This window comes from Apaloderma vittatum, unplaced genomic scaffold, assembly GCF_000703405.1.
Source record: "Apaloderma vittatum isolate BGI_N311 unplaced genomic scaffold, ASM70340v1 scaffold40928, whole genome shotgun sequence".
Taxonomy (NCBI): domain Eukaryota; kingdom Metazoa; phylum Chordata; class Aves; order Trogoniformes; family Trogonidae; genus Apaloderma; species Apaloderma vittatum.
In genome coordinates, this window is record NW_009730855.1 from 1 (window position 1) to 14,289 (window position 14,289).

Genomic DNA, 14,289 nt, shown 5'->3' on the forward strand with positions numbered 1-14,289 from the left:
GGGCTTTTTTTACTAAAAGAGTTCCTGCGCGGTGCGGCGCCTGCCCGAGGCCTCAGTTGCCTGCGCTGTGCGACGCGTCCCGGGCACCCGGCTCTGCGCGGGGTTAGCGCTGCTGTGAGCAGTCTTGAAAGGCGAGAAGTTGCGCTTTTCTGACGTGTTTCAGTGTGAAGCTATCTAGGAAGGTTGAGAGCTAGAAGAGAGTCAGCATGAATCATATTCACGACACAAAAAGAAAAATAACACATTGATTTTTTGTGTTTTGTGAGCTTCGGTGGGAAGCTGCTGCGATTTACCAGCCGGTAAAACGGCCGCTGTACCCGCTTCCTGTTGTTTGTCTTCGCTGTAAATCCAGAGGTGCAAACGCTCCGATTTCACGTTGAAAACTACGGAGGTCACATTCTTAAGTAACAGTGACCAGGTACCTCGGTTGATGAGGTGAACTGGTTTGTGGTACGAGACGACAAATTTTATGTACCGTAAAATTAGGTTCTTTTTATAATTTTGAAGCGACTTTAGAGAGTTGCTCACTGACACTGGGTCTTAAGTGTTCTTAAAGTACTCTTTCTTAAAACAACAGTAGGTTAGGAATGGTGTATAAAATATATTTGGAAGTTGGTAGGATTTTTTGTTTTATTTTTTTGTGTGTGTGGTTTGTTTTTGCGGGGTTTTTTATTGTTGTTAATGCCATTGGCAAACTATATCTTCTCATTTGGAAGTTCTGCTTTTATGGATGCGCAGTGAACGTAGACATTAAGATTTTTTTTTCTTATTTTTGCAACATAACGTTTATTTCAGCATCTTTTTAGTAACGGGATTGGTCAACACTGTTGCAAAAGAATGACAATTTCATTGAAGCAGTTGAGTTTGAAACATTGTCGAGAGCAATCATTTTCGTCTGATAAGTCTCAGTTGTTCTAGAATAGCCTCACTAAGTATCAGTGTACATTTCATTTAAATATAATGCTCAATATGACAGTAGCATCAGAATTTTTCATGCTATGATGTTTTGCTTTTGTTGCAACTGAAGTCTGATGCCAAGATTCTCTAACCCCTAAAAGCTTTCTCTCTTCTCCTTGCTCTTGCCTCTTGTACAGCTTTCTTTCTGAGTAGAGCTTGAGTGTGTTTGAGCAAATAAATTCTCCTTCCGCCTTTTTCTTCTGCATCAGTTAGGTTCTCCTTAGCTTACGGATAGGTAGATGCATTTGTATTTTCTTCCAAAATCTGATGTGTCTGAGTTTTTAATAAAATTCTAATGCAACATGTTTACTATGCTTTAGTAAAATGTGAATCTGGAAACTCAAAAGTATTGTTAATGTGCACGTTAATATGCTTCGTGCCTGAAGCAATGAACTGGTGATCAAATGTTGACGTGGCAGCCCAGGTTGCTGCTTGTCTAGTGATGTGTGGTGATGACCTGAATGTATGCTCCAGCTTAGCTGAATTTAAGGCTCCTGCGTTTGACTGATTCACCGCTACATCATTATAGAGCAGAATATATTCACTTGTCAGCTCCCTACTATTTTAAAAGTCACAAAACTGAAGCTATAACTTGCTTTTTTGAAAAAGATTTTAGTGATAATCTGTCAGTCTTGCACCAAAGTGTCTAGTGGTCTGTTTAGAATCTAACGCTTCAGCCTCAGTGCTATGTAGAGGAAGAAACATCAGCCACAAGAGGCAGGAAAGCTAAGATGCCATGTGCTTGTGGTATTTTTTTTTTAATTATAATTTAAAAAGACAGCATCTGAAATGTCTCTACTGTCAAAATGTTATAAACTAAGGTTGAGGCAGTTACATATTTGACCATTTGGGACAACTGTACAGGTAGCACAGACATTCAGTGTGGTAGTGCTGCTAAAAGAGTAATGAAATAGCATTTTGTGCTTTTAGTTTTCAGCTCACGGTCATTTCCATGCTTTTGGGGAGAACTTGTTGCAAACCCCTCTTCAAGGAAAATTGTGTGCAACTGGGTTTAAATTAACTTAGTGATGAAACAAAATGCTCACTATTAAGTTTTTAAATTTTTATCATACCACTATTAAACTTTACTTACTAAAAGAGTGAAAAGATATGTGGAAGTTTTCCCCAAAAAATCTGATATTTTGCCCATTCTATTAAATTCTATTTGCGATTCACAAATTTTATTGAAAGGTCTCAACATTATAAAGGTTCTGGTATTGCTGCCTACTGTTCTGCTGTTAGTAGTATTTGTGGCGCTTTAGAGCGTTGTGTCATCACTGTAAGATGTAGGCTTTGTTGCCTGTGTAAATGAAAAATAAAGGAGAAAAATAAAAAAGTTTGCTTGATTCACTATTACCTTAACTTTCATGTATTTTTCCTTTTTTCGAAGGCTTGTGTTTATGTAGCTGTTTGTTATATTTAATCTTCCATCCCTTTGCAATTGAACAACATTTCCTAATGCAAGTTAGCAGTGTGCATGTCTAGATCATCTTAAAAGTGTGTCTGGACTTGTTAAAAAATATATATGTGAACAATTTAAAAACTACAGACACTCAAGTTGCCCCACAGTGGGTGGAAGAAGAAGCAAGTTCTGAAAACTGCCCAGACTGCAGCAGTTTTTCCTTAAACAATTATTAATGAAATTGAAAGCTTTATGTTTGTTTTACTCAGTTATGCTGTTTTAGATACTTAAGCTGAGGGATATTACTGCTTTGTCAGTTTATGTACTTGTTAGCAAGGATGTCAATCCAATATTCTTAACTTCTATCTTTTTAGGCCTTTTAATGCCTCGGAACGTAAAGTCAACTCCTATGCTGTTGTAGACTGTGATCAAGCAAGAAAGGAAGTCAGTGTCCGCACTGGAGGAATGACAGATAAGACATCGAGAAAGACTTACACTTTTGATATGGTAACTGTTTGTCAAGTTGGGGACTTCTAGAAACAAACTAGTACTTTTCTCTAACATGGTCTGATTACCATGAGTTAGTACACATTACTCTACAGATAAATGGGATGTGCTGTCTTTGCCTCAACAGGTTTTTGGAGCTCAGGCAAAGCAGATCGATGTGTACCGGAGTGTGGTGTGCCCCATTTTGGATGAAGTTATTATGGGCTACAACTGTACAGTGTTTGCGTGAGTAAGCCAGTTACTGTTATTAGGAGATTTTATTAGATTTTTAGTTTCTTGTTTACATTTTAAAATTTTTTTATTCTCACAGTTATGGCCAAACAGGTACTGGTAAGACCTTCACAATGGAAGGGGAGCGGTCACCCAATGAAGAATATACTTGGGAAGAGGTATATTTCACTCTTGAGATTTCTGGTGTCTACTCTAGTTTAAAGATAAAAATTGCATAATGCTAAAGAAAACTTAAAGTTGATGCCTTTTAAATCCTGAAGTTGATTTTCTGTGACTGTTTATAAATCAACAATTGATCTTGTTCATTTATATGAAAATCAGAACTTTACATCTTTAGTGCGTGTGTACAAATCTTGGCGATCTTTGTATGGAACATGATCTTTAACCAAGGTATTCTTGCTTCTACCAAACCAGACTACTTAGCTGAAATTATGTGCCCCTCCCATGCCCAAATATCTTTTGGTACTTTAATTTGTAGGATCCACTAGCAGGTATAATACCCCGTACATTGCATCAAATATTTGAAAAACTCATGGAGAATGGTACCGAATTTTCAGTGAAAGTCTCTCTCTTGGAAATCTATAATGAAGAGCTTTTTGATCTTCTGAATCCTGCTCCTGATGTTGGAGAAAGACTGCAGATGTTTGATGACCCTCGAAACAAGGTTAGTGCTGTCTTCCAAAATTTGTTGTCTTAAGGCTTTCAGGATTGTTGAGACATATATAATAAGCATGCATTTTTTTTCTGGCAGAGGGGTGTAATTATTAAAGGCTTGGAAGAAGTAACTGTACACAACAAAAATGAAGTTTACCAAATATTGGAAAGGGGTGCAGCAAAAAGAACAACTGCAGCTACTTACATGAATGCATATTCCAGGTACAAATCTTCCCCGTTTTGGAAACTCTTTTCTCTTGTTTATTATTAAACAGGATCTTACCAGAGAAGTAGGAGATGTTGAGGCTAGTGTAGTGCAAACCTGGCATGATCTTGAGATTGTTCAGGTTGCGAAATGTGGGTTAGAAAGCCACAATTCTTCCTTATCACATCCTCTGGGTGATTCTAGTAGCTGTATGAAGGGGCATTTTAAAATCTGAATGCTTCTCATCTTAAAAACGGGCAAGCACTTTTTCTCTGCATGACTTTTTATATAAGCTTTACTTACCTCTTGTTTAGAGTTTGCATGCTTTATTATGAATATGTACCTTCTTAATGTGCAGTGTCTAGTTGGAACAGTAGCTGTGACATTCCACCTAACTGTGAGAGATACGAAGCAAGATGTTCTTATCCTGGTATCTAGATCATTGAAATTTAATTATAACTCAAAGATAAGAAGTTAACTTTTTCAAAGCTGTCTATGCCTATGGAAACAAAAGACAGATGTCTGACAGATGTGTAACTGAAATACACTGTATGAGATCAATATTCTCTGCAGTAGATATTATACATCTTCAAAAAGAAGGCTGTTGTCTTTTCAGTTTGGAAGGTACCTAGCTGATTCACCTGTACTAGAGAGGTAGATTGTCTTTGTTCTAGCGGTTACAGGTGGTTGGTCTATTTTGCCAGTCCTGTTTGCTAAATAAAAACTTGGTGTAAGAGTCTCAAGTATCCTTTCCTCTCCTCACCAGCAGTAGAAAATAGTATATTAGGATTTGTTATTAAAATTGGAATTTCAAAATACTGCTGAGATCTGGTTTTTTACAGGTCAATACAAGACACTTTTCAAAAACCAGCTTCTGAAAACTTGCAAACTGGATTGTGGAAGTTGAGGTTGAGGGTTGTTGTTTTTTTTTTTGTATGGCCACATCATATGATTTTTTTCTATGACTGCTTCTGTATGACTGTAGCTTGTAGTCAGAATCTGGTACACATGCCTTGGTCAAAAATGTCATTGTTTATTACTGATTTCTTGTTTTTGAACTGCAGAAGTGATATCTATGTCATTGCGAACAAGTAGTTGATAGAGTTTTGCAATAAGCTAGAAGTGCCCTGCGTGTGTCATAGTTTAAAGATACAGTGAGCACATCTGTCAACTGATGCAAGGGAATGAGTATTTGGCTACTGCAGATTAGAACACAGAACTAATTTAATCTGAAATTACTGGGAATTTAGAGAGTTTATTCAGCCTGAACTGTTATTTTATGCAAGGTCAAACTATTATAATTTGACGTCTGGTTTTCTAAATATGTCAGCTTTGTATTGCAAAAACTTATTAAAAGAATAAGCTCAAGCTAAAATCACCTTAAACTGTACAACTGTTTTGAAAGCAAACTGAATTGAAGTTCTAAATTTTTTAACATTGGATTCCACTACTTGCTGATTTTCTTAGCCTGAATATAAACAACTATATTTGTTAATCTCACATTCTGTAAAACATTTCTTAGTGTACTGACTAAAAAAATCTACCAGCTAGTTTTCTTGACGTATCTGTGAGTTGAGAACACGCAAATGTAAACAAAACCTAAGTGTTTCTCTTGATTTTGCTTGAAATAAGATAAAATTTAGCAGGATTAAATCCTGCAGATGTTGGCCAGTGGCTTTATCACTGATTTTAAGCACTGTGTTCATGTGTATATACACAAAGATACACATGGTAGAATAACTTTGTCTATTGAAAATATTTAAGTCCCAATTAATGGGCCAAACATGTTCCCTAAAAAGGGGACAAATACCGAACTTGCAGGAATGTTGTGTAGTAAACAGATGATTTGGCTTTAATAGGATGTTGGTCTGAAACTGAATTCTTTTATAGCCGGTCCCACTCTGTATTTTCGATTACCATCCATATGAAAGAAACTACAGTAGATGGAGAAGAACTTGTTAAAATTGGGAAGCTAAATTTGGTAAGTATTTGAACTAAATGTCATTGGTAATATTATTAAAGTAATGAATAATCTGAATCTCATTCTCTTGAGAATCTAAGTTTTTCTTCTGATAAGGGGAAAAAAAATCATTTTCATAAAGTGATATGAACCGTGTTTGTCACTCTGAGAAGTGTCAATCGCATTTGTCACCCTAATGTCTCCTGAACAATTTGTAAGCTAGTTCATGCGTGTTGTGTTTGGCAACGTTACAGGACAAGAACTCCTCAGGGTGATTTGAGACAGAAGCGTGTCCTTCGTCTTGTTTTTCAGGTTGACCTTGCAGGAAGTGAAAACATTGGTCGATCTGGGGCAGTTGATAAAAGAGCTCGTGAGGCTGGAAATATCAACCAGTCTCTCCTGACACTTGGAAGAGTTATTACTGCTCTAGTAGAAAGAGCCCCACATATTCCCTACAGGGAATCAAAACTCACAAGAATCCTTCAGGACTCTCTTGGAGGACGAACAAAAACATCAATAATTGCCACAGTTTCTCCCGCATCTGTAAATCTTGAGGTAAATTTAAGTCTGAAAATATGTTCCTAAAATAGATATTAATTTTGTTAATGATACAAAAACATGAGTTAAATACTCACCTTGACCTGTTGTTACATCGATTTATCACAGGAAACATTGAGTACGCTGGAATATGCCCACAGAGCAAAGAACATAATGAACAAGCCTGAAGTTAATCAGAAGCTAACGAAAAAAGCTCTCATTAAGGTAAGCTAGAATATCTTCACAAATTGAGTTACAGGTCAGATTTGATTCTGCTAACATAGTTTTTGCTATACAGAGATAATGAAGTTGTGGGGAAGCTATAACTTTTCTTCGGTTTGGTGCTTTCAAACTAAGCTACTCTTAGCGTTAGTCACTTTGCAGATACTTAAACTGTTGCTAAGACTAAAGCTGGATAGAGAGGGCTATTGCTACTAGCTACGACTGTACATGGATTACCTGCTTACAAGTTAGTGGACGGTCACCAAATGACACTGGATTTTTTTTTTTTCCTGGACTTGCTATATTAGTGGCTTCATTCCCTAGAGTGTGCCGGAGTTAAAGTGAACTTGTCAGTAAGTATGGATAATGAAAAGCCTTTTCCTAAAGAAGCTGTGATTCCCATTGTAAGCTGTGCAACCAAGCACAATTCAGATGGGTGATTTCAATGCTCTACATATATCCAGTTGTATGAATTCAAAGGGTACTATATTGAACTTAAAAGTGCTTTGCTCCTGTGCTTATGCAGAAGTTCCATAAAGCACTATCTTTGTGAATTGTCTGTTAAACTAAATCTTGAAAGCAAAGTAGGAATTTTCAGATTTACGTGTGATGGCTTGTTTATGCAGGAATATACTGAAGAAATTGAGCGTCTGAAGCGAGATCTTGCTGCTACACGAGAGAAAAATGGAGTCTACCTTTCCCTCGAAAATTTTGAGTATGTCTTAAAAAATTTGTATAAAATGATGAACAACAAATCTCACATACTGGTACTTATTGTTATACAGAAATGCTTTGAGATCTACTTTCACTTCAGAAACTTGAAGATAGGAGAATTTAACTGACTGGTTAACTTGTTCTTTCGAAATTAATTATTACACAGACAAAAGCCTGAAGAGTAGGTTTGCACTGAGGATTTTATTTTTATCTGGAACCTTACCATAAGCTGGGGTGCACATTTACACTGTGCAGCCTTTCCTTCAGTGGAAGTTCCTATAACAGAGCAAACTTGATGTAGTTTACTTAGCTTTGTAAGAGGGCTAGTTTACACAAATTTTCAATGGAAAATTGTCTTAAGTACTTTCTGCATTAAGTGAAAATGACATTTTCTGAAATTACTAAATAAATAGTTTAAAAAACAGTAGATAATCTTGGAACTAGTTCTTACTTCACTAATTTACTTGTTTTAATGCCCGCTTGAGAGCCCTTAATGGAAAGCTGACAGTTCAGGAGGAACAAATTGCAGAGTATATTGACAAAATTAGCATCATGGAGGAAGAAGTGAAAAGGGTAAGTCATATTTCTCAACTGTATCTTAAATCTGCCCCCCAAAAAATTAAAGAAATCTTTGAAGAAGGAAGAAAAAAGTTTGAGCAAAAAACAGTCTGAAGAGCTTTTGCTCTTAAAGTTTCCTAATCAAGAGTGGAAGCTTCCAAATCCTCGAAGTTAAGAAGTCGAGGTTGCAGGATGTGGTATTTATTTATTTTAAAAGATTTTTTAATATTTACCACTTTAACTTGCTTTACGTTTTTGGCAGAAATCTGCTTGTAAAATGGTATCATCTCAGATGACTACTTTGATGCAAAGAGTAAGGGGAGAGAGGAGAAGGTGATGAGCTCCCATTAACAAATTACACAGAAAATGGGAGCTTAGGTTTGTTTAGTGGGATTTAATTTTTTTTTTTTCTTGTACTGTAACAAGTGTTTGGTCTTGTGGTTTGGGGAAACAAGGGATTTTTACAGTGAAAATGGTGTTGGTTTGTGATATTTTTAGTGAATACAGAGACTACCCAAATCTATGGTCTAAGTTTGACCTGAACCTTATGGCTGGAGCTGCATTGGTAGATGACAACTTGCCTTCTGGTATTCTGGTGTAATTTGAGAGATATAAAGTGGGACTACTGAACTTCTGAAGAGCAGTGTTGCCCTATTGATGTTTATCTTCCACTTTAGGTCACTGAACTATTCACAGTTAGTAAAAATGAACTTGAACAGTGCAAAACAGATCTGCAAATCAAGGAGAAGGAACTGGCAGAGACACAAAAAGATCTGCAAGAAACTAAGGTTCATCTGGCTGAAGAAGAGTATGTGGTTTCAGTTTTGGAAAACACTGAACAAAAACTTCATGGCACAGCCAGCAAGGTTGTCACAGTTCTTTTACCTAACTATAATAGTAGCTTCCCATGTTTAGGAATTTCATGGGCTGTTCAAAGTCTTTGTTGCCAAAGCATAATGCGAGTGTGACAAAACCTATATTTAAGTTGGAAAGTTAGGATAGCTCTCTATAAATTACACTATAGTGAAAAGCTACTTAAGATTGCAGTAGCTTTCTCTGTGGTAATATTGATAGCTGACTGCAAAACACACTGGTTGGTCTGGAGCTACCTTTCCTTCAGGCTTGTTTGTTGTGAGACTTCCAGTGCTTTGCACTATCTGTTGTTATAAGTTTTGCAGAATTAGTAGTTTTCTTTACTAGAAATTTATGGCTGGCCCTACAAAAGTGAAAGTTATATGCAACTAGGGTAAAGAATAGCAAAAAAGCTTTGCAGAGATACGTGCAGTAATTGACGCTCACAGAGTGAATAATGGGAACCGTTGCCCGGTCATCTCTGTATCTTAAGGTGTGGTTCTGATGTGTCTGTAGATTGGTCATAATTATTGAAACGTACTTGATGTGAGGACAGAGTGTGTCATGCTCTTTAAACTGCAAAGTGATGAAACTTGTATCTTTACTCAACATGAAAATCTTTCTATTCAGATTCCTGTAATGTTTGGAGGAGTTGCCTAGGTTTTTCTGCATGTGGGTTGTGGAGTGTTTGTGTGAAATAAATGAGTACAGAAGTTATTTATGCTGACTACAAAACCAAGAACCTGCTGTAATCTTGAATTCAAAATTATTTATCACAGTACTAGTACTGGAAGCCTCTTGCCTGAGTACCATTGAAGAATATATCTACTGTCAAATCTTTGAGAAAAAATTGAAGCGGTCATGAGTTTTTTTTTCAATTACTGTTCTGTGATAAATGGTATTTTAATTCCTTAAATACTGAGTTGTCCTTTATCAATGCTTTAATTTCAGAATCAAAAAAGATGGTCTCTCACAGGTAACTTCTTCCTGTGTTCTAAGACTATAAATAACCTAACATTAGGATTAAGAACAGTTGTAATTTGATGTAGAGGGGAATACCTGTCTTTCTAAGGAGATAATGTCTTTAACTCAGAACTGGAGTTGCTTTTCTTTATGTAATATATGCTTGACTTCTTTTTAAAGACTGACTAAAATAACTTAAAATTGTAGTTACTTAGTACAGTTGAAGAAACTACAAAAGATGTATCTGGTCTCCATGCAAAACTGGACCGTAAGAAGGCTGTTGATCAACACAATGCTATCGTCCAAAATACATTTGCAGGACAAATGAATGCTTTGTTCAACAAAATACAAGATTCAGTTAGTGAAAACAATTTGAAGCAGCAACAAATGTTAACATCTTACACAAATTTTATAGGTAAGTGTAATCCTGTATCAGTATGTCATCCTGATTTTTTTGCATCAGTTTCATGAAATGGATCTAGTTTAGTAACTGGAAGAGGCTTTGTTTTAAGTGGTGTAGTGTTGCACCAGTAATAGTGTATCTGGGGTGATCCACAGCCTTCCTGTGCTGTAAGAGGCAGTAAGGTGAAGATTATTTTAAAAAGTTTCTGATTTACAGCAGAACTTTTAAAAAAATTATTAATGCTTCTTGATTTCTTTCATAGGAGACCTTCTGTCTACCAGTTCTTCAGCAGCCAATATCTTTGCATCAGTTGTATCAGCATCTTTTGCCTCTGTTAAAGAATTGGTCTCTACTGAAGTTTCTCACGTGTCTGAAAAAATAACACAGCATGAAAAGCTGTCACTTGATTGTAAAGCTGAGCTGCTGAGATTAATCGTTAGTAAATTTACATACTCTTATGTTACTTTAATATATGAAATTGTTCTCAAACAAAAGAGATTCTGTAAATGTTGTATAGGGTTTTTTTTTCTGATGCTCTCTACCTGTTTCTGTGTTAGCACTTGGCCATGATGATATCCCTTGTCACTTCCCCTCCTATGTCACCACCACAAGCTATAATATACTACTATATAGCAAATACTGTAAAAGCAGAGTACATGGATGTGTATATGGATAGCTTCTTACAACTGTAGATGAAGAAATAGTCATATCCTATTTTATTTTTGCTGTTTCTTGTTTCTTTTCACTGCTGTTCCTAGGAGGAACATACATCTGGATTAGGAAAAGCATTAAATAGCTTGACACCAATGGTAGAATTTGTCTTGGGGCTCAACTGTCAGTTTCAGAGTAACATGAAGAAATACTCTGCTGTGGTTGACAAGGTAATGGATGTGACTTGTCTCTTACCTTGTGCTCTTTTATTTTATTTAATTCACAGATAACTCTGGTGTTTTTTCTGTAGCATGTCACTGTGTTTCCACTTCTGGTCTGGCATTTTCCCCTTTATTCTGTCCCATGATTTCTACCTTTTAGCTCTTTCCTTCAGATGACTTTTTCACTTCCAAGTGAGGTGTATTTGCTTGTTACTTGCATTGGTACATCTCACCTAAATGCCACAGGAGAATAGTAAACCATGGATATTTAAAGCTATATGTAGCAAATATTATCCTTAATATAGTCTTTCCTCTATTTTAGAAATCTGAAATAACCAACTTAGTTCTTGTCACTTCCTGTTTCTCCTGCTGTCATACCGAACTTTTTCTGTAGTTGCTTTGATTCCTGGGAAATGTGATGCCTTTTTAACAATAACCATAAGTGCAGACAACACTGCACTTAGAACAAGATCCTTTCTTCAGTTTTTAGTTCTAGTCTATCTCATGATGTATATGTAGAACTGTAGCCTCGCACTTTCATTCCTCTTTTTCCCTTTTCTCAAAACCAAGTCTGTGTTCCTGGTGACCTCTTACACTGACTGAAAAATTTCCCCTTTCTGTCACTTGCAACTCATTTGAAATCAACTCCCCTTATCTAGAAGCTTTTTATTGGTTTTCAGACTTAGACAGCAAATAGTCTATGACTTACCATTGCTTCATGCTCTTGTCTGAACCAAATGCTTTATCTGTGTCTACCTCGCATGCCACATTTTTTATTTGGAAAAGCCCATATCAAGTACCCCTCTGTAACTTCAGATTGCTTTAAGTGTTATTTTCCACCTTTTATGCACAATACCTTATTGCTGCCTTTGACAATTTCCTTGAGCTAGAGTTTGTTTCTGTAAAATTATGCTGGGAAAAAGCATTTGGTCCTTGCCTAAACACAAATATCTAACTTTAAAACTTTTTTTGAAGGTGGAGGGTCATAAAAAGGAAATGGATACCTTCTTTGGAGATCTTTCTGTCACTCTAGAAAAATTACGGGAAGAAACAGACAGTGTTTTTGCTCAGCTTCAGAAGGACTGTGAGAGTTTAAAAGAAGAAATGGAAATTACAAGGTCGGCATATACAAAGGTATGCTTAGAGTAAGAAGAAATCCTAACAGCAAGTGTGATTGCTTGCTTTAATTTAAACTCTTTATAGCAGGTAACCGTTGTACTTGCCTCTTGAGAAAGGTTAGAACAGTGACCTGATGATCCTGATTCTTTTAGCCTTTGCTGGGCTCCTTGAAGAAGTTTATGTAGGAAGGTAACAAAAGATTAACCCTTGCTCTGAGCATTTAAGTATATATGCCTTTACATATATCTTCGAAAGCAAAGTGTCTATATCTTCTCTACACAAAAATTTTACTTTCATCTTTAGAATGATAAAGCTCTTTTATTTGCTGTGTTTTTTGTAAAAGCATTTATGTACCTTTTTAGATGCACAGTAACAGTCAAATATGTGCTATTTTTCTTCATAGAGTGTAGCTGAACTAATGTCCTTAGTGCAAAGCCAGCTTAACCTCATTGCTCAGGAGACTCAGAAGAACTTAAATAATGTACTTGCAAAAAATGGAAACTTGAAGACCACCATTGCTGTCGTGCAAGAAAATGTTCACCTGTAAGGAGCAGGTTACTTTTGATGTATATTCATGTGAGATAAAACTATATATGAAGAGGACTGCAAAATTTAGATGCTCTTCATATTTATATGCTCATAAAGTCTTCTCAATGAGACCTGTATGTTAGAGCTGAGTTCTGCCACAAAATGTAGATCATAGCTCACCTTAATCCAAAGTAAAAGGTAGCTCTACAAGGCTCTTCCTCTTGAGCTTACTGCAGATAAGACACCATGGTTTTGCGAGCAATGTGCTGATGAACAGCCCTCATAGGGCTGGACTTGAGAACTTCATGCTGTAAAGGCTTAACTTGAAGTATGATAGTGTATCTATTGCAGCTTGATTCATTCAGTTGCAAATTGGATAACTAAGGACTTGCCAAAGTTGGGTTTTAGTTTGTGTGTGTTTGGGGTGGTTTTGCTGGTTTTTTTGGGGCATGATGGTGTTAGTAGATTCAACAAACCTACTGCTCCCAAGTGCTGCAATTTGAAAATTTACTAAATAGAGCAAAAACTTTATAATTAATAGGTTTGATAGAACTGCACTACTTCACTGGTTCTGGTCTCAAATATTTCTAAATGTAGAACGTGTTAAAATCCACCTTACAAAATCTCTGAACTGTTACAAATGTGTCATTGCAGGAAAACTACAGACCTAGGCAGCAGTGCAACTTCCAATCACAGCAAATTTATTGAATCTCTGGATAATTTCTCTCAAGAGCTCAGGACTCTAAATGCTGAAAACAAGATGATTCTGGAAGAATCCACTGACCGCTGTCAACAACTTCTCAGCAATCTCAAAAATGTGTCTCAGGATACTCATAAATGTGGTGAATTCACAACTGCTCAGATAGTTGACTGTACCAATCAGCAGTTACTGTTCTTCAGTGATGAGAAACAGCAACTTCAGTGTTTACAAAAGGTACTTATAGTCATTATAGTCTAATACAAGATAGAGACAAACTTGTACAGTAGAATTTGAGGGGAGTAAGAAGTTCTCATAGTCAGAACAAGATTGTGCTTTTTCGATCACGGCAGATTCATGTTACTCAGCTTAAATAGATGCAATTAGAGGAAACCAAAAGCTTAATTTAAGAGGAAGTCTTTGAACTTAAAATGCAAACAGCCTCTAAGAATGGTGTCTTGATTAATCCCATATGTCTGACTTCATTTTTAATTTGGACTTTTTACATCTTTTTGGTAGTAAATATTTATCTACCAGTAATGTCCCTGGGGGATTTGTGCAATGGTCAACTATAGACTATGCCATGGAGGATGCAAGCGACTTTATTCTTCAGATGGATTAACATTATGGGAAAAAACATTCCTTTTTAAGTATCTACTCTTTCTGGCCTCTTCTCTGAGAATTTTTTTTTTTTCCCCATCACAAAGTTCTCACCCTTCTTGTTTTATTGTTCTAATAGTTATGAAATAGACAAATCCAACATTTTTGCTAACTTTTCAAATGAAGAATGTAACTGTTAAAAGCATTTGCAGTCTCAAGGCAGCCCTGTATCTGTTATACATACTGAATGCTTAAGACGTTTCATTCCAATGGGAATGGCCAAAAATACATGTTTTCCTTTTTCCCTA

General features: G+C 36.3%; 1 protein-coding gene across 1 annotated transcript in view; it reads left to right on the plus strand.

Moving 5' to 3' along the window:
* Positions 1-2,733: 2,733 nt before the first annotated feature.
* The window catches only part of KIF11 (kinesin family member 11), a gene marked incomplete at its 5' end in the record, with an annotated part of 13,694 nt that continues 2,138 nt past the window's right edge, over positions 2,734-14,289 (plus strand). Inside the window, 17 exons of the mRNA XM_009874941.1 lie at positions 2,734-2,866; positions 2,994-3,091; positions 3,177-3,255; positions 3,576-3,761; positions 3,849-3,973; positions 5,847-5,937; positions 6,229-6,471; positions 6,583-6,678; positions 7,302-7,390; positions 7,875-7,962; positions 8,625-8,813; positions 9,970-10,177; positions 10,428-10,600; positions 10,924-11,046; positions 12,013-12,171; positions 12,560-12,699; positions 13,339-13,618. Coding sequence (XP_009873243.1) covers positions 2,734-2,866; positions 2,994-3,091; positions 3,177-3,255; positions 3,576-3,761; positions 3,849-3,973; positions 5,847-5,937; positions 6,229-6,471; positions 6,583-6,678; positions 7,302-7,390; positions 7,875-7,962; positions 8,625-8,813; positions 9,970-10,177; positions 10,428-10,600; positions 10,924-11,046; positions 12,013-12,171; positions 12,560-12,699; positions 13,339-13,618 — 2,500 coding nt within the window. The remainder of the gene's footprint in view (positions 2,867-2,993; positions 3,092-3,176; positions 3,256-3,575; positions 3,762-3,848; positions 3,974-5,846; positions 5,938-6,228; positions 6,472-6,582; positions 6,679-7,301; positions 7,391-7,874; positions 7,963-8,624; positions 8,814-9,969; positions 10,178-10,427; positions 10,601-10,923; positions 11,047-12,012; positions 12,172-12,559; positions 12,700-13,338; positions 13,619-14,289) is intronic.